General features: G+C 35.5%; 1 protein-coding gene across 1 annotated transcript in view; it reads right to left on the minus strand.

Moving 5' to 3' along the window:
• The window catches only part of Uggt2 (UDP-glucose glycoprotein glucosyltransferase 2), a 175,125-nt gene that overhangs the window by 16,505 nt on the left and 137,334 nt on the right, over nucleotides 1-21,286 (minus strand). Inside the window, exons 31-36 of the mRNA XM_076872262.1 lie at nucleotides 18,744-18,826; nucleotides 16,271-16,366; nucleotides 14,580-14,664; nucleotides 10,166-10,348; nucleotides 8,678-8,838; nucleotides 7,940-8,054 (exon numbers count right to left, since the gene is read on the minus strand). Coding sequence (XP_076728377.1) covers nucleotides 7,940-8,054; nucleotides 8,678-8,838; nucleotides 10,166-10,348; nucleotides 14,580-14,664; nucleotides 16,271-16,366; nucleotides 18,744-18,826 — 723 coding nt within the window. The remainder of the gene's footprint in view (nucleotides 1-7,939; nucleotides 8,055-8,677; nucleotides 8,839-10,165; nucleotides 10,349-14,579; nucleotides 14,665-16,270; nucleotides 16,367-18,743; nucleotides 18,827-21,286) is intronic.

The following is a 21,286-nucleotide window of genomic DNA, read 5'->3' on the forward strand; positions in this document are numbered from 1 at the left end:
TTATTTATTCTAATTAATTATACATGACAGCAGAAGGCATTTCAATTAACACTACACATACAGAGCACAATTTTTCATGTCTCCAGTTGTATACAAAGTTGAGTCACACCATCTGTGTTTTCATACATGTAGTAATGTCCATCTCATTCCACTGTCTTTTTTATCCCCATCCCCCCACTTTCCTTCCATCCCCTTTGCCCTATCTAAAGTTCCTCCATTCCTTTCATTTTCCACCCCATCCCCATTACGGATTAGCATACACATATCAGATAAAAAACATTGGATCTTTAGTTTTTTGGGATTGGCTAACTTCACTTAGCATTGTATTCTCCAACTCCATCCATTTACCTGCAAATGCCATGATTTTATTCTCTTTTAATGCTGAGTTATATTCCATTGTGTATATATACCAGTTTCGTTATCCATTCATCTACTAAAGGGCATCTAAACTGGTTCCACAATTTAGCTACTGTGAATTGTGTGCTGCTATAAACATTGATATGGCTGTGTCCCTGTAGTATGCTGTTTTTAAGTCCTGTGGGTATAGACCGAGGAGTGGGATAGCTGGGTCAAATGGTGGTTCCATTACAAGTTTTCTAAGGAATCTCCATACCACTTTCCAGATTGGTTGTACCAATTTGTAGTCCCACCAGCAATATAAGAATGTGCCTTTTCCCCCCACATCCTTGCCAACACTTATGGTTGTTTGTATTCTTAATAAGTGCCATTCTGACTGAAGTGAGATGAAATCTTACAGTAGTTTTGATTTGCATTTCTCTAATTGCTAGAGATGCTGTACACTTTTTCATGTATTTGTTAATTGATTGTATATCTTCTGAGAAGTGTCTTTCAGGTCCTTGGCCCATTTATTGATTGGGTTGTTTTCTTGGAGTTTAGCCTTTCGAGTTCTTTATATACCCTAGAGATTCGTGTTCCATCTGATGTGCAAGTGGTAAAAATGTGCTCCCAAGCTATAGGCTCTCTATTTACCTCACTGATTGTTTCTTTTTCTAAGAAGCTTTTTAGTTTGAATCCATATTTATTAATTATTGACTTTAATTCTTATGTTATAGGAGTCTTGTTAAGGAAGTAAGGGATCTAATTTGACATGATGGAGATTTGGGCCTACTTTTTATTCTATTAGACACAGGTTCTCTGGTTTAATTCCTAGGTCCTTGATCCACTTTGAGTTTTGTGCATGGTGAGAGACAGGGGTTTAATTTTATTTTGTTGCATATGGATTTCCAGTTTTCCCGGCACCTTTTGTTGAAGAGGCTATCTTTTCTCCAATGTATGTTTTTGATGCCTCTAATATAAGATAACTGTAATTATGAGGGTTAGTCTCTGTGTCCTCTATTCTGTACCATTGGTCTACCAGTCTGTTGTGGTGCCAATACCATGCAGTTTTTGTTACTGTTGTTCTGTAGTATTGTTTAAGGTCTGGTATAGTCATGCCACCTGCTTCATTCTTCTTGCTGAGGATTGCTTTAGCTATTCTAGGTCTCTTATTTTTCCAGATGAATTTCATGACCACTTTTTCTATTTCTGTGAGGAATGTCATTGTGATTTTGACTGGAATTGCATCAAATCTCTATAGTACTTTTTGTAGTATGGTCATTTTGACAATATTAATTCTGCCTATCCAAGAACAAGGGAGATCTTTCCATCTTCTAAGGTCTTCTTTTTTTTTTAAATTAATTTTTATTGTAGGTTGTTCAAAACATTACATAGTTCTTGATATATCATATTTCACACTTTGATTCAAGTGGGATATGAACTCCCATTTTTACCCCGTATACAGATTGCAGAATCACATCAGTTGCAGAACCATTGATTTACATATTGCCATTCTGGTGTCTGCTGTATTCTGCTGCCTTTCCTATCCTCTACTATCCCCCCTCCCCCCTCCCCTCCCCTCTTCTCTCTCTACCCCCTCTACTGTAATTCATTTCTCCCCTTATATTTTTCCCCCTTTCCCCTCACTTCCTCTTGAATGTAATTTTGTATACTCCTGAGGGTCTCCTTCCATTTACATGCAATTTCCCTTCTCTCTCCCTTTCCCTCCCACCTCTCATCCCTGTTTAATGTTAATCTTCTTCTCATGCTCTTCGTCCCTACTCTGTTCTTAGTTACTCTCCTTATATCAAAGAAGACATTTGGCATTTGTTTTTAAGGGATTGGCTAGCTTCACTTAGCATAATCTGCTCTAATGCCATCCATTTCCCTCCAAATTCTATGATTTTGTCATTTTTTAATGCAGAGTAATACTCCATTGTGTATAAATGCCACATTTTTTTATCCATTCGTCTATTGAAGGGCATCTAGGTTGGTTCCACAGTATTGCTATTGTGAATTGTGCTGCTATGAACATGGATGTAGCAGTGTCCCTATAGTGTGCTCTTTTTAGGTCTTTAGGGAACAGACCGAGTAGGGGAATAGCTGGATCAAATGGTGGTTCCATTCCGAGCTTTCCAAGAAATCTCCATACTGCTTTCCAAATTGGCCGCAACAATTTGCAGTCCCACCAGCAATGTACAAGAGTACCCTTTTCCCCACATCCTCGCCAGCACTTGTTGTTGTTTGACTTCCTAATGGCTGCCAATCTTACTGGAGTGAGATGGTATCTTAGGGTGGTTTTGATTTGCATTTCTCTGACTGCTAGAGATGGTGAGCATTTTTTCATGTACTTGTTGATTGACTGTCTGTCCTCCTCTGAGAAATGTCTGTTCAGGTCCTTGGCCCATTTGTTGATTGGGTTATTTGTTATCTTATTGTCCAATTTTTTTAGTTCTTTGTATATTCTGGATATTAGGGCTCTGTCTGAAGTGTGAGGAGTAAAGATTTGTTCCCAGGACGTAGGCTCCCTATTTACCTCTCTTATTGTTTCTTTTGCTGAGAAAAAACTTTTTAGTTTGAGTAAGTCCCATTTGTTGATTCTAGTTATTAACACTTGTGCTATGGGTGTCCTATTGAGGAATTTGGAGCCCGACCCCACAGTATGTAGATCATAGCCAACTTTTTCTTCTATCAGACGCCATGTCTCTGATTTGATATCAAGTTCCTAAGGTCTTCTTTAATTTCTTTTCTTAGTGTACTGTAGATTTCATTGTAGAGAACTTTCACCTCTTTTGTTGATTCCCAAGTATTTTATTTTATTTTTTGAGGCTAATGTTAATGGGGTAGTTTTCCTAATTTCTATTTTAGAGGATTCATCAGTGATATACAGAAATGCATTTGATTTATGGGTGCTGATTTTATATCCTACTACTTTGCTGAATTTATTTACTAGTTCTAGAAGTTTTCTGGTGGAATTTTTTTGAATCCTCCAAGTATAGAATCATGTTGTTGGCAGATAGGAAAAGAACTCAAAACTATCATTATCTATATCCCTTTAATTTTTTCCATCTAACTGTTCTGGCTAGAGTTTCAAGAACTATGTTAAACAGAAGTGGGGAAAGAGGGCATCCCTGTCTTGTTCCAGTTTTTAGAGGAAATGCTTTCAATTTTTCTCCATTTAGAATGATGTTGGCCTGGGGCTTAGCATAGATAGCTTTTATAATGCTGAGATATGTTCCTATTATCCCTTGTTTTTCTAGTGTTTTGAACATGAAGGAGTGCTGTATTTTGTCGAATGATTTTCAATACATGCAAAAAAATATGATCATCTCAAGAGATGCAGAGAAAGTATTTCACTTTTTAAATGCAATTGTGAATGCTATTGTTTTAAATTTCAAATCCACTTGTTTATTGATGACATATGGGAAAGTGATTTCACCTTGGTATATTAACTTACTATCTTGTTTCTGAGTTATCATTCCTTATCACTCCAAGGTTTTCGTTGATGGTTCTTTTGGGTTTTCCACATAGAAGGTAACGTCACTTACTAGACATGATCATTTCTTTCTTTCTAGTCCATATTTGCTTTTCTCGTCTTACTCCATTAGCAGAGACCTTACTTTGGTTTTAATTTTTCTTTTCCTCTTAAGTTTCTAAGTGGAAGCTGAGGTTATTTATTTCAGACATTTTTTCTTTTTTTAAAAAGAGGTACTTAGTAATATGAGTTTATATTTAAGCACTATTTTAACTGCTTCACATGACACTCTTCATCATTTGATTTGCACAGAAAGAAAAGTAGCTTACAGTTGGAATATAATCAGAATTCACTTGAAATGGTAAATGATGTAACATTTACCAATGTCATGGTAAAGAGGCTCAGAAAGACAAATAATGAAAGATTAAGGAAAAGGAATTCTAGAGTGGAGGTTTATGGATGAATCTTTGGGTACTGAACCTTAAACATCACCAGAAAGCACTTAATAGAGATACTGCACTAAATGACAAACCAGACAAAACGACAGTCTGCTGATGTCTGCTAGACTTGGTCCCTGGCTACTCCAATGGCACAATAGGCACATGCGTGGAGTAGAATGACAGCAGAGATGGAGACCGTGCATGGGCCCAAGTCTGATCTAACTCTTACAGCTGCCAAGAGAACAGAACAATACTGGTCTAATGCTGAGTGTATACTTTGAAAAGATCAATCAGCAGTTTAAAGAGCAATCAGCAGTTTGGTGGCAAATTAACTACATTGGACCCCTTCAGCCCTGAAAGAGCATAATTCTTCTGACCTGAACTATATACATATTTTGTGTATGGGTTTGCCTTCTGTGCTTTCATTATCCAAGAGCTTAAGGAGTTATCCACTGACACAGGGTTTGATATAATATTGTATTAGATTAAGAGGCCAAATTCAAAGCAAAGATATCATGGCAGAGGGAATATGACCATGAGATTTCACAGTCCTATCACACTATGATACCACACAGAAGATGCTGGCATGAAAGAGCAAATGAACAGTCTATTGAAGACACCAGAGGTGCTATCTTGATGATAGTACTTTGCAAGGGTAAGGTGCCATTCTGCATATGCAGCATTATATTCTAAATCAACAACCATCATATAGTGCTGTTACCATTCATAAGAATTACACAGGTCCAAGGGAACAAAGTAAGGTGATAAGACCCTTCTTATCATCCCTAGGGATTCTTTTAAGGAGGTTGTGCTTATTATTCCCACAACCTCCACAACCAAGTAATCCAGAACCACTTTGTGATTCACTATGTTAAGGGAATCCAGAATGGAGAGCAGAGACAATGGGTCTAAGTATGGGCTACAAATCAGCTCCAGATATACAAGTTGAAGTTGTCCCACCAACTTCATTCTTAAGTTTTCTGTTGAATTTATTTAAAGAGGTAGATTCACATAGAACAGTGTGCACTATAATCTGTTATAACAGATACTATAATGTAGCACCCACATCTCCATTCAAGTCTGAAAACTTCTACTAGCTGCTGGCAAGTGCTGCTGGCCGACAACTTTCAACTGTCAGTTATCATTAAGAACTACCACTGGGGGGCTGGGGATGTGGCTCAAGTGGTAGCGCGCTCACCTGGCATGCGTGCGGCCCGGGTTCGATCCTCAGCACCACATACAAACAAAGATGTTGTGTCTGCCAATAACTAAAAAATAAATATGAAAATTCTCTCTCTCTCTCTCACACTCTCTCTTTAAAAAAAAAAAAAAAGAACTACCACTGGGGGAAGAGTTGTCTCACCAAGGTCAAACCTTTTCCTGAGAAAGCCTATATACAATGATTTGTTAATGTGAAGAAATAAATACCAGGGTTCCTTGCCCACCTTTGTGCATTGTCACCTCAGAAAGACCATCACAGCTTCAGAGCTCCCTAGGGATCACTCATCCAAGTCCTTGAATTTGGAGAATCTTACCAATTCTATTTCATTCCTTGCCCTGAACTTGCTGGTCCTGAGAGCACTTCCTAGTAAACCTTTTGCAAACTAATTTCCATTTTAGTCAGTTTGTTTCCTGAGAAATACAACCTGTGATAGGCAGCTAAGTGGTATTTGCTGATGCAGGTAATGGAAGAGGAAAGAACCTGAGTTATTAACTTTGAGACAGTTTGGGGCATTAATGTGGTGATGCTGGTAGATTTAAATATGAGTTTGGCATTTAGGGATAGCTAAGATACAGATAAAATTTGGGAATTATTTGTAGGAAAATGGAAACTGAAAGGATGAATGAAGGTAAGATTGCTAATAGAGTTGGTACAGAATGAGAAATGGGCCAAGCTGAGACTCAAAGCATAGCAACATTTATTTGGAAAGCACAGAAAAAGTAATGGTTCACCAACACAACTACTATAGGTAACGAACAGATATCAGGTAAGAACCTTGAAATTTTGGTATGTATTACGGCAGCCAACAAATTCATGTTGTAAAGAAAGCACATGAGAATAAAGAAGAGCTCACTGTATACTTTTACCTAGTAAAAAGATAATAGACTTTAGTGAGAAGTGTTTAGTGGACTGGTGGGAATGAAAGTGAAACTGCATCAGAATAAGGGCAGTGATCCCCCAAATATGCTGATGCAATATTTGGAGAACACAGAGTTCTTGGAAAGCTTAAAAAATGAGTCCTTTCTTTAGTACAGGCAGATGATAGTCAAATTCACAAGTTTTAATTATATGTTAAGACTAAACATTACTTATAAATAAATAATCTACTAGTAAAATAACTAAAAATTACAAAAATTGTGGTAATCTTAATCTAAATTTGGCACGTTATTGGTGTTTACCAAGGACCCTAAATCAGTTTTCTACTAACTGGCAGTACTGAAAAGATCCTATTTTGTATGTGCATATGTAAGTATTTGGAGTTCTCCTAATTTTCAAGAATGATTTTAATTAGTCCCTTACCAGTGTGGTCTAGTCATTAATATTTTGATCTAAGTTTTTCATTTACTAGATTTTTAAAGAATATGCCTAAGCTTTATACGTAATCTGGACCCTTTTCCCTCATGGTGTACTCCTCTCCACCCTAATTTTATTTCAGGTTTGGCATTTAGGGATAGTTAAATGGCCTTCCTTGCTATTTCTCAAACATGTAAAGACCTATTCCCATCTTGGAAATTTTGCATTAGGTATTCCCTCCGTGTAGAATCATCACATCATCTGTATGGTCAGTTTTACATCTCCATCTGAAATCTACTCAAATGTTACCTTTGTAGGGATATATGGGTGCCCAATTTACAATTACAAGTCCCAACTCCTTCACCATTCTGAACTATCATCATTTCCTATTTTAATTTTTTCCTTTGGGATACTGATTATCTTTAATTATATTTTTTAAAAATTTATCTTACAATTAAAATGAAAGCATCATGTACTTAAGAATCCTTTTGTTTTCTGTTATCTCAGATCTTAGTAGAGTGTCTTGCACTTACCAAGTATGCAACAGATGCAATAATGAAGAATTTCAAGGGATAAGAGGAAAAAGTGTTTATGAGGAAGGACAAAAAGTGTTTCTAGGGACACTGCATGAAGCAAGTTTGTCTTTGAGATGGGGGAAGGGAGGGGAACATGAAAGAATCAAGTATAAACAAGGTCTGGTGGCCCATGCTTATAATCCCAGCAGCTCTGGAGGCTGAATCAGGAGGATTGCCAAGTTCACAGCTAGCCTCAGCAACTTCACAAGGCGCTCAGTGAGACCGTCTCAAAAAAAAAATAAAACAGGCTGGGGATGTGATTCAGTGGTTAAGCATCCCTGGCTTCAGTCTTGTTCACTCCCTGCTGTCCCGTCATATACACACAGGGAGGAACCAAGTATGATATATGTATTTTTTTTTATGTGGTGCTGGGGCCAGGGTCTTATGTATGCTAGGCAAGTGCTCTACCACCTAGCTATACCACCAGCTCTGAGTAAGTTTAATGATTGCTGAGAGCCATAGCCGAGTCGGAATGACGCATGCATTTTTGCCAGAACGGAGTGGTTGAGAGGTGATGCCAGCAAGCCATTGAGATGATGATGGTTATGTTAAGCTGAGTATGTATGTACTAAAACATTTTTGTTAACATTTTACTTACCTGATCTAGATTTGAAAGACTGTTCGGATCTTGGCTGAGAGCTTGGTACTGGCCCCTGAGCCTGTCACCTGCTGCAATTCTCCTGAACTTCTTGAGATCCACTACGTATAAGGCACTGCAAAAGTGAATATTTCTTGATAGCCTATGCTGCTTATGTAATTGTACTTTCCCCAGTGAATGTCTACAGTGATGCTATTCATTTAACTACAAACGTCCTATGATCTAATAATAATAAGTCCTTTCATAAAATTGCTCCCAATATCTAATACTATTTCCATGGAGTATGAAAGGTGTTATAGTTCTGGTAGGACCTATGTTCTAGAATTACTACAAGTTATTTTCAAGTTGTCATGAAATTCATGGCCCTACAAAAGAGTAACAGCTATGAAGATAGTACAGTCATTTAAATATTTGGCAAACCAAGCTTAAATATGCTATAGTGGTTATGAGCATTATATTTGAGCCCTATCACTTGGGTTTAACTGGCTAAACTATGTACTAGCAAGGGTAGTCTGGCAAGTTACATAACTGCTGAATGCTTTAGTTTCCAAATCTATAAAATGGAGATAATAATAGTGTTACAAAACCTGATACAAAGATTTTATGAGTTAATATATGTAAAGACACTTATTTTTTACTTGGCATGTAATAAGCACTGTGTAACTGGTTATCATTATCATAATTTCTAAGAAAAGTGAATGCTGTAATTCAATACATCATTTATTTAAATTTTCTCACCTTATATGGTATTTCCTTCTCACAAGATGTGATGCCCAGTATCCTGTTTTCCAAAATCGATATCCATCCATGTCAGTGCGGCTATCACAGAATGGAGTGTACCCATAAGGAGCTCCACCCAGATCAAAATCTCGGAGTTCTTTTAGGTCATGTCTCACTATCTAAGTAATTAAAATAGAATGTAAAATAACATATTTCCTTTTTATGGGTTTGTCAATCATTATCACCCTACTATAGCTATAGAGCACGATACATTTTCCTCAAGTTGCTTTCACTTGCTGTGAATTTACTGAAAGTTTTATTCCTCTTGTCCTTACATATTAAAAGAAACATGAAATTTATGTTCTCAGTCTATAAAACAGTAGTCTTACCAGTAAGAATACTATATTATATCATTTGTAAGAAAGTTTTTTTTTTTAACATAAAATACATTTTGGGAAGGGTTTAAATATTACCCAAGTACACAGGCCTCAGTTTCTCAATGTGTGGAGTAATATTTGAAAATAATTTTATAATAAATATCATTATATGTTAAAAATCATAAATTTGAATCAAAGAAAAATTTGATTATTTTAAATAGCTTCAAGGAAAATGTTAGATTTTGTTTTATTTTACTTTATGTTAGGGGAAGATTGGAGAAAGAATTGTATCAGCTAATGTTTAGAAATGCTTACTTCTTCATCTACATTTGCCTGCTTTTTGTTTTAATTACAATGGTTCATATTTATCAACTTGGAAACTAGTATAATAAAAGTATAGTATAAGTAAATTCTAATATAGAACTTTAAAATATTCCTTTTGTTCTAATAGAGGATATGAATTTGAATTAATATACATAAATATAACAATTATGTTACATTTACATGTATATATCACTGTTATTAGAAATTCCATGTTTTCCAATTTTTTTCAAATTAATGATTACAAAGGCAGTGAAAAGAGTAAAGGGGAAAGTCATTATTTTTGGATATAAATTTTAAAGCTTAGAACATTAATGGGGAGGGCAAACTCAAGGCATTATTTTTCATTAAGTAGTAGAGTGATGAGGATTTGGTTACTAGTTTAATGTCAAAGAATGCTACTGTAGATGTAAAAATGACAGGATGGTTGTCATTGCTGTTAACTTTTCCAGGAAGAAAAAATATTAATTCAAAAAATTCAGCTTATATTTTAGGAATTCATTTAACTAGTCTTATGATTAATATATTTATTTTTTATTCCCAGACTTAAACTATTACAGATAGAAAACTGTCATGCCCTAAATAATAAATGGTACTTCTTGCAATTCCTTCAATTTTCACCTGGAATTCTGACCACTTATTTTTCAATTATAGGCACTTTGCTAATGCACTACAATCATGACTTACATGTTTATGCAGCATGGCAACAAAGACAATAACGTGAGCAACACACATTAACCCCTTATATTCAAGCAGAAGTGTAAAAGAAATTTGTTCACTACTAAAAAACAATAATTAATCTTATTACCTGGTCAGCATCAACAAAAATAATTTTATCTACTGCTAGTGGAAAAAGGACATCAAGGAAAAGAATTTTGTAACCCCAAATAATTCGTTGTTTTTCAGTCTGCTGATGAAGCCAGCGGGGCCACTTATATTGGACCAGTTCATATTGGAATCCATACTCCATAGCCATATGAGGAATTATTTCCTAAAAACATACACACAAAATCATATACACTTGAGGAAGAGAAGCTTAGTTTTATACAAACTTCTAAATATTACTTCTATAAATTATTCTATGCTAAAGTCAAAATTCTTTGGGAAGTGTCTCCCAAAGGTCCATGAGTGGAAGTCCTGGTTGCTAGTCTATGGCACTATTCAGAAGTAGTGGGACCATTAGGAGGTAGGGCCTAGGAAGTTAGGTCATGGGGTGTGCTCTTGAAGGGACTCCTTTTTGTTTCCCATAACATAACATGAAAAGGCCTCATCAACCACGTGCTCCTGCTATGACATACAGTGCTAACACAGGCCCAAAGCAACAGGGCCAAATAACCATGGACTGAAACCTCCAGAACTGTGAGCCAAAATAAACCTCTCTTCCAAGTTGGTTATCCTAAGTGTTTGTTATAGTTTAGCAGGAAGCAGAGCAACACCATCTATTAATGACAAATATGAAAATGGTGACAAATACATAAAACTATATACTGTCATTAAGCAAGGGACTATGTTAAGAGCAAGTTTATTAATGTTAAGATAAATGTTTTTATAATTTTACTACTCATGTCTGACTGGAGATAGAACCTGACTTCAGAAAGAAAAGCCTGTGAATACTCTTGTATCACACAGTTTTATAATTAAGCTAACCCATTGGTTGATCAGAGAAATGCAAAAAAAAAGAAACAAAATGATTTATAAATTGATAAATCCTCTACAGAAGTTCCATGTTTGAGATTTATGACTAATTCAGGAATTACACATAAAAGGTGGTTACCATAGTCAGAATATCTGACACCTGATTCAATGTCTTTTGACATATTAGCAGCACAGTTCTGTGTCAACAATGAGGATATGTTTTGAGAAATGTGTCATTGGTGACTATATGTCATGGCAAATGTCACAGGGTTGCTTATATAAACCTAGATGGTATTGTCTGTTGTTTCTAGCCTTCAAACCTGTACAGTCTGCTGCTGTACTAGAGGCAACTAAAATAAAATAATATGCATTTTTGTATCTAAATAGAAAAGGTAAATAAAACATAGCATAAAGGATAAAAACTGACATCCTCTATAGGGCAACTACCATGAATGGGGCTTGCAGTAATGGAAGCTGCTCTGGCTGAGTAGATGGGTGATGAGGGAATGTGAAGGCCTAGAACACAACTACAGACTTTATAAGCACTACACTTAGGTTTATGAAATTTATAAAATTTTATCCTTTCTTCAATATAAATTAGCCTTACCTTACTGAAACATTTCTGCTTCATAAACTTTTAAAGTCTTTTTTCTATTTTTTATAAAAACTTTTTCAATTTTTTAAACTGCCTTGTTAAAAACTAAGACAAAAACATACATATTAGGATGCCTACACAGAGTCACAATCATCAATAACACTTGTCTCATCTCACATGAAGGTCTTCTGGGGCAGTAACCCAAAAAGGAGCTGTCATCTCCTGTGAGAACAATGCCTTTTTCTGGATACCTTCCTAAAAGATCTGCCTGAAGCTGTTTTACAGTTAACTTTTTTTTTTTAATAAGCAGGAATACACTTTAAAACAATGAAAAAATGTAAATACATACTCTAGTAATGTAGTTATCATTATGCAGCATTATGTACTGAGTATAACTGTATGTGCTATATTTTATACGACACAGTTGGTTAGCATCAGCATCACCATGAACATGTGAGTGATATGTTGTGCCATGATATTAACATGGCTTTGACATTACTAGGCTATTGGAATTTTTCTGTTCCTATTATAATTTTATGGGACCACCATCATGTGTATGTTCTGTTGTCTAATGGAAACATTATGAGGCGTATCAGTGCATCTTATTCCCTGTTTAGCCCAGAAGTAGCTAATGAAATACATTATTGGTTCAGTTTAATTCAAGAGGACAAAAACAGGGAAGATGGCAAAGCTGTAGTAAAAGGTGGGCTAGGAAATATAAAATTTGCTTTTTCTCCTTTAATTTTTATCCATAATGAGTTGCTGGTTATATGACTGTATTTTTTCAATCTGTTTTTGCAAGAACAATGTAGATTTAAAATAATATAATGCTCAATTAACTTTTTTTTACTTTGTAAAGACTGACTTTATCTGTGAACTGAAATGTTAAAAATTTTGGCTAGAATATCTGCTGAAAGTCATTGATTTGGTTTCAAAATAAAACATGAGGAGAAATCAGAAAAACTTTTTTCAGCAACTATGCACAAACATACTGAACACAAACTATGTGCCAGGCACTGTAGAAGTCCCTAAGGATATAGTAGTAAACACACACACACACACACACACACACACACACACATACACACACACACACACAAATGATGGCCCTTGAGCGGCTTACATTCAAGAAGTAGCAGGTAAAAAATAAATGAAATTATTTGTTATCTACAGAAGATGATGCTATGGAGAAAAAAAGGGGTGGGGGAGGAAAATAAAGTGATTAGGTAAGAAGGAATTAGAGTTCACATAGTGCAATCAAGAAAGGATTATAGCAAAGGAAGTGTAATTTCAGCAAAGATGTGAAAGAAGAGAGGAGGGGTGGCTTTCCATAATGGAGGGCATGGATCTAGAGTGCTGGCAACTTCTGCATCTGGCTAATGGAGACACAGGTGGTTTAACTCAGAATTCAGGAAAGCTGCACACCTGTGGTTTCTGTACCTTTCCATGTACATGTTATATTTCACTAAGAAGTTTCAAAAGACAGATTTCAACAGAAAGAAACAAATTACAGTAGAAAAAAATACTTATTTCAAACAGGATACTACTTTTGGCCATGAAGTAATATAAGTTTTTAAATTCACAATTAGCACTATTTTTTAATGAGTAATATAATTTTCTGCTAAGACAATGTTTAGGTTATATTATCTCAGTTTATGTAGTTACCCAGCACCCATGCAGTATTTGGTTAGTAGAATACTACTTTAAATAGAATAACCGAACTATAACTTTTTGTCTATATTTATTTTTCAGGTTTCCCCACTCCCTTTTCTATTACTAGATAAGCACAGGATGCCCTGTTGGTGGTGGGAGACAGAAAGGCTGTTTTATGTGGTTAAGAACCTGGCCTTTGAGGTCACAATGCTTGGATTTAAATCTTAGCTATGTTCTTAGTAAGTTATTTCAGGCCTGTGCTATCAAGGGGACACATACACACACATACACACACAGGCATGGCCCTTTACTCTGACTCCTAGAAGATAACCCCACCTATGGAATGACTGCCTCATAAGAATGTCTTTCTCTGGGGACCTTAGGCCACACCAGATAGTCTATGCTACCAAAGACCCTGGGTCACAAGACATCATATATACTCTGCAGGGCCTAGAGTTGAGGTCAGTTAGGCAGGCTGGGTCTACATGGTTGACCCCCAATTAAAAAATGTCAGAATAGAGTCTAAGTGAGGATCCCTGGTAGGCAATATTCCATGAGCACTGCCACACTATTGCTAGGAGAAATAAATGCTATATGTGCAACTGCACTGGGAGAGGACAGCAGGAAGACTATGGATTCTACCTTCTGTATCTTTTCCTTTACTGATTTTATGGGTATACTTTTGGGGTAATAAACTGGGTATAACTGCTTTTCTGAGTTGTAAGAGTCCAAGGGAATTATGGAAGGTAAGGGTAGTCTTAGATTAGGCCAGTCTTGATTTTCTTACCACATGAGATTATTATGAAGAACAACTGAATAATACATACAGTACCCAGAAACCTGTGAATATGGAGAAACAGTGCACTCTGCAGCACAAGTGTGGGACACAGTAAAGAGTAACAGATGTTGATGGCCTGAGCCTAGAGTGTCCACACTATCTCAGCAATCAATCAACTCTGATAAAGATAGTTCTCAGTACTATAAAGCTATTTTCTAGAATACAATTTTCTTTTTTTTCCCCATTGGTACTATGAATGCTCCTGTCTATATTTATAAAAATATGACAAAATCCAACTTTCTTAATTGAAAATATTTATATATTTCCTATTTCACATTTTATTTATATATTCATTATCATGAAAACCAACTAATCATTTGATCTTGACTTGCTTAAACATACTTTCCTGCTGTCATTTTTCTTTCAACATGGCTTTAAATAAGAATTGCATTAAATTTTTCTTCAGCTAGATAAAAATATATTTTAAAATTCATTAAAATAGTTATCTGAGTAAATATACATTTCAAATGGCCCATTCTAAAAAAAGAGTAATGTACTTACTTTAAATGTTGGTGAGAGATAATTTTTTAGGAACCAGAATTTCACTGGTGTTTTGGTGTTACGTAAAACAGAAAGCATCATAATTCTGTATAAAAAAAATTAAACTCAATATAAGTTAACTTTAATAGGAGTCCCTCTTACTTTTAAGAAAGCTCTTCAATATTTAAAGGCATGAATCTGTAGTTTTCTATTATGAATTGTGGAGAATCAAACTGAAATATTTCCAAATATTATGCCCGATCAAATATGTGTTGTGTAAGGGTGGAAATCTATGTTTGGCAGAGACAAAACAGCTTTAGTTTCTTCTGACAAATAAGCCAGTCTGAAATGGTGGTATCTAGCGGAGCCACAACCTAACCATGGCTCCCCTGCTGTGATTAGAATCAGGTCTGCAAACCTGGAATGACATGCCTGTCTACACTGGTAAATTCACTGCACAGGCCACCCTCTTGCTATCCTAGATCTTTTTTTCCCCCTCTCCCTCCTGTCTAATCCCCTCCCATCCTTTATTGCTTCACCTACCATGTACCCTCCTATAACAGCTGGAAACCATCTCCCTACCCCACCATCCCGCTGGGGATTGAACCCAAGGGTACTCTACTGCTGAGTTACAATACTGTCTCTGTGGCTTATCATGAAGATTCATCCAAGTCTGTGAGAGTAAGAAGTTCACAATGATTCTGACTGGCTTTTCTACCTGCTTCTTCCCTTCTGGTCCTATGATTAAAGTGATTCCCTACTTTTTTGTGCCCAGTTTCTTCCCTCCCTTTTTACCTATGCCCAACATCCCCCAAAGGGGAATCTTCAGGGATGCCCAGGGAAAATAAAGGCAGGAAACAACAGGGAGGAGAGCGGAGAGACCTCAGCCCTCATAATCCTGCAGCCTCCTTGGAGCCTCAGGGTTTCATCTGCTCCTCCCTGCAGGTAGAGTACCTAGGAACCTGTGACTAGGCCTGATCCTCCTGCTTCTATTCTAGACCTTTTAATGGAAGAGGTACAAAAGTACTTTTAAAGTTCCATGTTAAAATATCAACACTACAATTCAAACTTTTTTGAGGTATTGTGACCCCTCTACATATACAGTTAAAAAATATCTGCTTGTACTTTGTAAATGTATCCTCTTCTCCCATCTCCCTCCTGTTTTTAAAACAGGAAAATTCACTGTACATATTTTTTCTTCCCTATCACTTGTTACAAATTACATATTTTCTAGCCTTAAAGTGATTATTCCAAATCAAATCAAACTCATGAAGTTTTATTGCATTTTAATAATATACTTACCTCATAACTGTCAACTTAAAATAAAGCAAGGTGCAGAGCAATATACAGTTTATTACTATTTGGGTAAAAAAAAAAAAGAAAAAATGCTTATCTATAGTATATATCTGGCAGGATATAAAAATACTATTAGTTTTCTGTACAAAATAAAACTAAATATCAAGAAAACAAGAGGTAGAAAATTTTTCCCCTACCTATACATTTCTTTATTCTTTTTTAAATATATATTTTTTTTAGTTGCAGATGGACACAATACTTTTATTTTAATGTGGTGCTCAGGATTGAACTTAGTACCTCAATGTGTGAGGCAAGCACTCTACCACTGAGCCACAACCCCTGCCTCATTCCTTTATTCTTAATGGAACTGAGCCATGAATTACTTCTTTAAAACATTAGATAAAAATTGTACCTACCTTAGAAAGCGTTCATACAAATGGCCAGAAGCAACTGAAAAAATGTTTAGAATGTCTTTTTCCTTTTTGTTATCTTTATGCAATCTTCTTGTGAAACTTGAAATAAAAATAGTATAATTAAGTTTAATATATATTTGCAAATTTTACATAATTAAATACTACATTTGGTAAAAATAAATATATGAAGGCTTTTCAAAATAGTTATTATCTTAAAGCAAACACTTATCAGGACAATTATGAGTTCTTTGTATAAACATGGGACAATATCACTTTAAGTTTTATAAGCTTTTATTTTTATTTATTTATTTTAATGTTTTTGGTTATAGATGGAACTTTATTTTGTTTATTTAGTTTTATGTGGTTCTGGGAATTGAACCCAGGGCCTCACACATGCTAGGCAAATGCTCTACCACTGAGTTACAATCCCAGAAAGCTTTTATTTTTTATAAATAAATGGAATGCATTATATTGTCTCCATGTTAATAAGGTAGTATCTTTGAATCATTTTGAGTTGCAGAAGTTGTCTTAAAACCAACTCTGCCACAGCCATATTCAGTCTTTTTTTTTTTTAGTGTAGATATACAGCATGCCTTTATTTTATTTTTATTGTGGTATTAAGGATGGAACTCTGTGCCTACACATGCTAGGCAAGTGCTCTGCCACTGAGCTACAGCCCCAGCCCATTATCTAATCTTTTGAAACTTTAAGTGCAGGCTCATAATGAGGAAATGAATAAAACACATAAGTGTAACTATGGTACATCAAGGATTTATGTGGTAATAGAGTAAGTCTATGAGTGCTGCTAACAAGCCTTCCTCACACTAAAATATTATTTAAAATTTTCCTATAATTTGGAGCTCCTCTGATGAGGTATGTTTTTCAGACCACACAACCTACAAGATCCTGAGTGCCCTCCATAAAGAACAGAGAGGCTAGGGAGCTGTGTCCACTCAACGGTATACATCCCAGAGCTTAATCAGGGCCAGCTGTCGTTTCTACTATTTTTTGGACCCAGACAAGCCATATCTCATTTTTGCATCTACAAAAATGATAGACTCTTACTCAAGGGTATTCATATTGTATATACTTTTTCTTTTTCTTATTTAAAATATCATTTTTATATAAGCACGTTTAGAATAATTAAAATTTGGAAAACTCAACAACTTATAATCATCCTGGTAGATAGTTTTTCAAGTACAAATTGTTATATTATATTTTTCAAATCTTTTTTTTTTGGTTTTTGGTTACTAGGGATAGAACCCAGGGCCCCACACATGCTAGGTAAGCACTCTACCACTGAGCTATAGCCCCTGCCCTAAAATCTTTTATTATAATCCTCCAAGTAAGAAAATAATTGATTTATGGGAAAATAACATGTTTTTTCTTACCAAACAAATCACTTATAGGAAAAGAGAGCTAAACTGGACAAAGTTCAAAATGATGAGGATGCTTTTTTTTTTTTTTTTAACGAATTTAACCTTTATTTTATTTATTTATTTTTATGTGGTGCTGAGGATTGAACTCAGGGCCTCACCCATGCTAGGCAAGTGCTGTACCACTAAGCCACAACACCAGCCCCATGAGGATGTTTTTGACTGGTATAACAAAATCTATTTAGGTTGCCCAATCTACTTGACCTGAAGTTTGTATTTCTTAACTTTGATAAATGTTTTATCATCACAATTCAAATTAAGTTCAAATCTTTAAAACATATTTTCAAAGTTCTATATAGCAGACAACTTTGATTTTTTACCAGCCTAACATCCATTCTTCTTGTAGTACAATGATTTGGGGCGAACAACTTATCCTCCAACTTAATTCTAAGATGTTTAGGTGGGACAGGCTTACCACAGGCTATAGAGATAGGTATGTGCCCCAGGTGTGCTCAGTTAAAGTTATTGTGTTTATTGTCCTTATTATTGTGCTTATAGTCCAGTTTTGGACTAATAAGTCATCCTTGGAACTTTTGCTGGTATTATTTGGAAAGAGGCTAAGAAATAGTAAAACTAAGATGGAGAAACTTTTCAGACCACATTACAGAATGACTAAAGCCAGGTCTACCCCTGGATTCTACATGAGCCAATGCTTTCTTCTTTTAATAAACACTGAAACTTATATATTCCACATTATACTCAGTGTTGTAGCTAAGCTGGGCTATTTTCTGTTATTTGAGGAACATACCCAGTCTTCTTGCCTTCATGCAATTGGGTACCTTCACACTATCTCCAACTTTTAAATCCTATTTTTCCTTTAGAACAGATCTTAGCCATACACTATTACAGGAAGTCTTTCCTGAGGATCCTTCTAATTGGATATATCCTTTTTCTCCTTTGGTTTGTACAACACATATGTTCAACTGTCCCCAGTTTCTCCTTGAGAGGAGTATCTGTGTACTTACATTTTTACCATATGCAGGATTTCCATATGGTAGACTCTACCAATCTAGTTATATTAGACTATTCATAGTAAATACCTTTTAATGGAATCCCACATTCCTTTTTTCTCATGGTTATCAATAAGGATATCTTCCTTTATTTTGTCTGGTTTTTTTTGTACCTAGATAACATTGTAAAGAAAAAAAATTAGACTTTGCCAGCCTTAAAGGTTATAATGCTTAGTTAGAAAGTGAATTATATTAGGCAAAGTGGAAATCTAAGAATAGTTGCTGTAAACAGAGCCAGAATCCAGGAGATATCTAAGAAAAAGGTTATAAATTAAGTCTGGCCTTCAACTATCAATTCACTTCTTTTTTTTTTGTTGTTGTTGTTGGTTACTTCTATGCCATTAAATACTGTGTTTATACTTGGGTTTGCTCATTTACCAACTGTAGACATTATCTGCTAGATATTTCTGTGCACAAAACTTGAGTCATCATTTACTGTGCTGATGAATTAGTGACTCACTTAGTCTTCCTTCTCTTCTTTATCTAGAAGTTTTGGTAGTTATATCTTTATTCAGTTCTTCTAATGAGCATTTTTGTAACTTTAAACAATATTTATTTATTCATTCTTTCCAGCAACTTAAACAGTTTCTCTTGCATCCTATTTATAAGGATACTAATATTTTTACCCTTTGCCTTCATCTCCAACTTACATTAGTTAAAACCTTTACTTTAGAATTTGCAAATATAGTTAACACATTTGTTTGGCAATCATAACTGTATTCTTTGTATTTTGTTATGGTGACTCTGAGACTTGAAAGTCAGTAAACAGTACTTGGTGCTGATTTTTTTTTTTTTTAAGAGAAAGTGAGGAGAGGGAGAGGGAGAGGGAGGGAGGGAGAGGGAGGGAGGGAGGGAGGGAGAGAGAGAGAGAGAGAGAGAATTTTAATATTTTATTTCTTAGTTTTTGGCAGACACAACATCTTTGCTTGTATGTGGTCCTGAGGATCGAACCCGGGCCGTGCGCATGCCAGATGGGCGCGCTACCGCTTGAGCCACATCCCCAGCCCTTGGTGCTGATTTTGACAAAGTAAATTCTACTCACTGAATAGTCTGAAAGCTACTAAAATTCTGTTTCCTTTGTATAGTTACAATGACACCACAACTGTGCCACTCATAGGAGACTTGCTGTTTCAAATGAATTCTTCTTATATTCTACCAAAGGACAGCATTTTTTTCCCCTTGGCATTTTATATTTTCTTGTGGTGAGAGTTACACACATGTCTCCTTCCCATACCTTTAATACTCCACAGTATATTACTCTTGCTCTCTGGAATTTTTCAGAAAATTTTTCTTGGGGCTTACAATTAACTTTTTCTTACTAGATGGTATTTTTTTTTGTTTTGTTTTTGTTTACAGGTTAAGTTTCACCATTTCCTGAACTACCTGTCCTCTTTATTAGTCTTCATCTTCATTATGAACATCTTCAAGAAGGGATATGAGAAATAGTTTTTCTAAATCTTTCACTTCAGAAAATAACTTTCTTTGTTTCATATTTGATTAAGAAATTGGCTAGATGCATTATCCTAGATTCAAAATAATAATTCTCAAAACATTGAAGGCTTTGTATTGTTGTATTTTATCACTAATTTTGCAAATTCTATGTCTAACACTGTGTATTTATCATAGCGGCCTGCCTTTTCTCCTTAGTAGCTCTTAGGATTTTTGTGAGCCATTTCCACTTTTCCTACTTGGTAATTTGTGATCTCTTTTGACATGAACATTTATTTTCTCTCCTTATCTATAGGATACTCTCTCCCCTCCATTTTATCTGTTCTTTCTGGAATTCCTCTTAGTGGGCTACTGGTGTTTAGGACGGATCCTTTAAGTTGCTTTTTTTCTGCTCCCTTTTCTGTCTTTTTGCTGTAATTCTGTCAAACTGTTACTAGAAAACAACTCAAGGACATAGGTATAGTTAAGCTATAGACTTTCTTTTAAATAATTTTTTTAGTTGTAGATGGATACAGTATCTTATTTTTATGTGGTGCTGAGGTGGCTGGGGTTGTGGCTCAAGTGGTAGAGTGCTTGCCTAGCACTTGTGAGGCACTGAGTTCAATCCTCGGCACCACATATCTTTACTTTTATGTGGTGTGGAGGATTGAACCCAGTGCCTCACACTTTTGAAGCAAGCACTCCACCTCTGAGCTACAGCCCCAGCCCTGTAGTTGTAGACTATTTTTAACTGGTATTTGTTAACAACTCCCAAATATTCTTAGCCATTTATTGTTTCAAATGCAATAATATTTATTCTTTTCACTATCTCCTGGAATTCCATTTAAACTGATTTGATTCATTCAATAAATACTCATGAAGCATTTTATAAAGCTAAACTGTCTTATCCTGACAGTTCTAATATGGTAAGTTGTGTTGTAAAAACCCATTTTGTAAATGGGGAAAATGAGACAGAACAGTTTAAGTGATCTCTCCAAGATCAGACAGCTACTGAGTCAAGCCAGTATTACACCCACTCCTGCCACCTTGAAGCTTCTCACTGCACTCATTACACCTTTTATGCTTTCTGCTGTATTTTCCTTTGTTCCTGTTCCTAATGCATTTGGGATACTTGCTATCTACCC

The sequence above is a fragment of the Callospermophilus lateralis genome, chromosome 12 (genome assembly GCF_048772815.1).
Source record: "Callospermophilus lateralis isolate mCalLat2 chromosome 12, mCalLat2.hap1, whole genome shotgun sequence".
Taxonomy (NCBI): Eukaryota; Metazoa; Chordata; class Mammalia; order Rodentia; family Sciuridae; genus Callospermophilus; species Callospermophilus lateralis.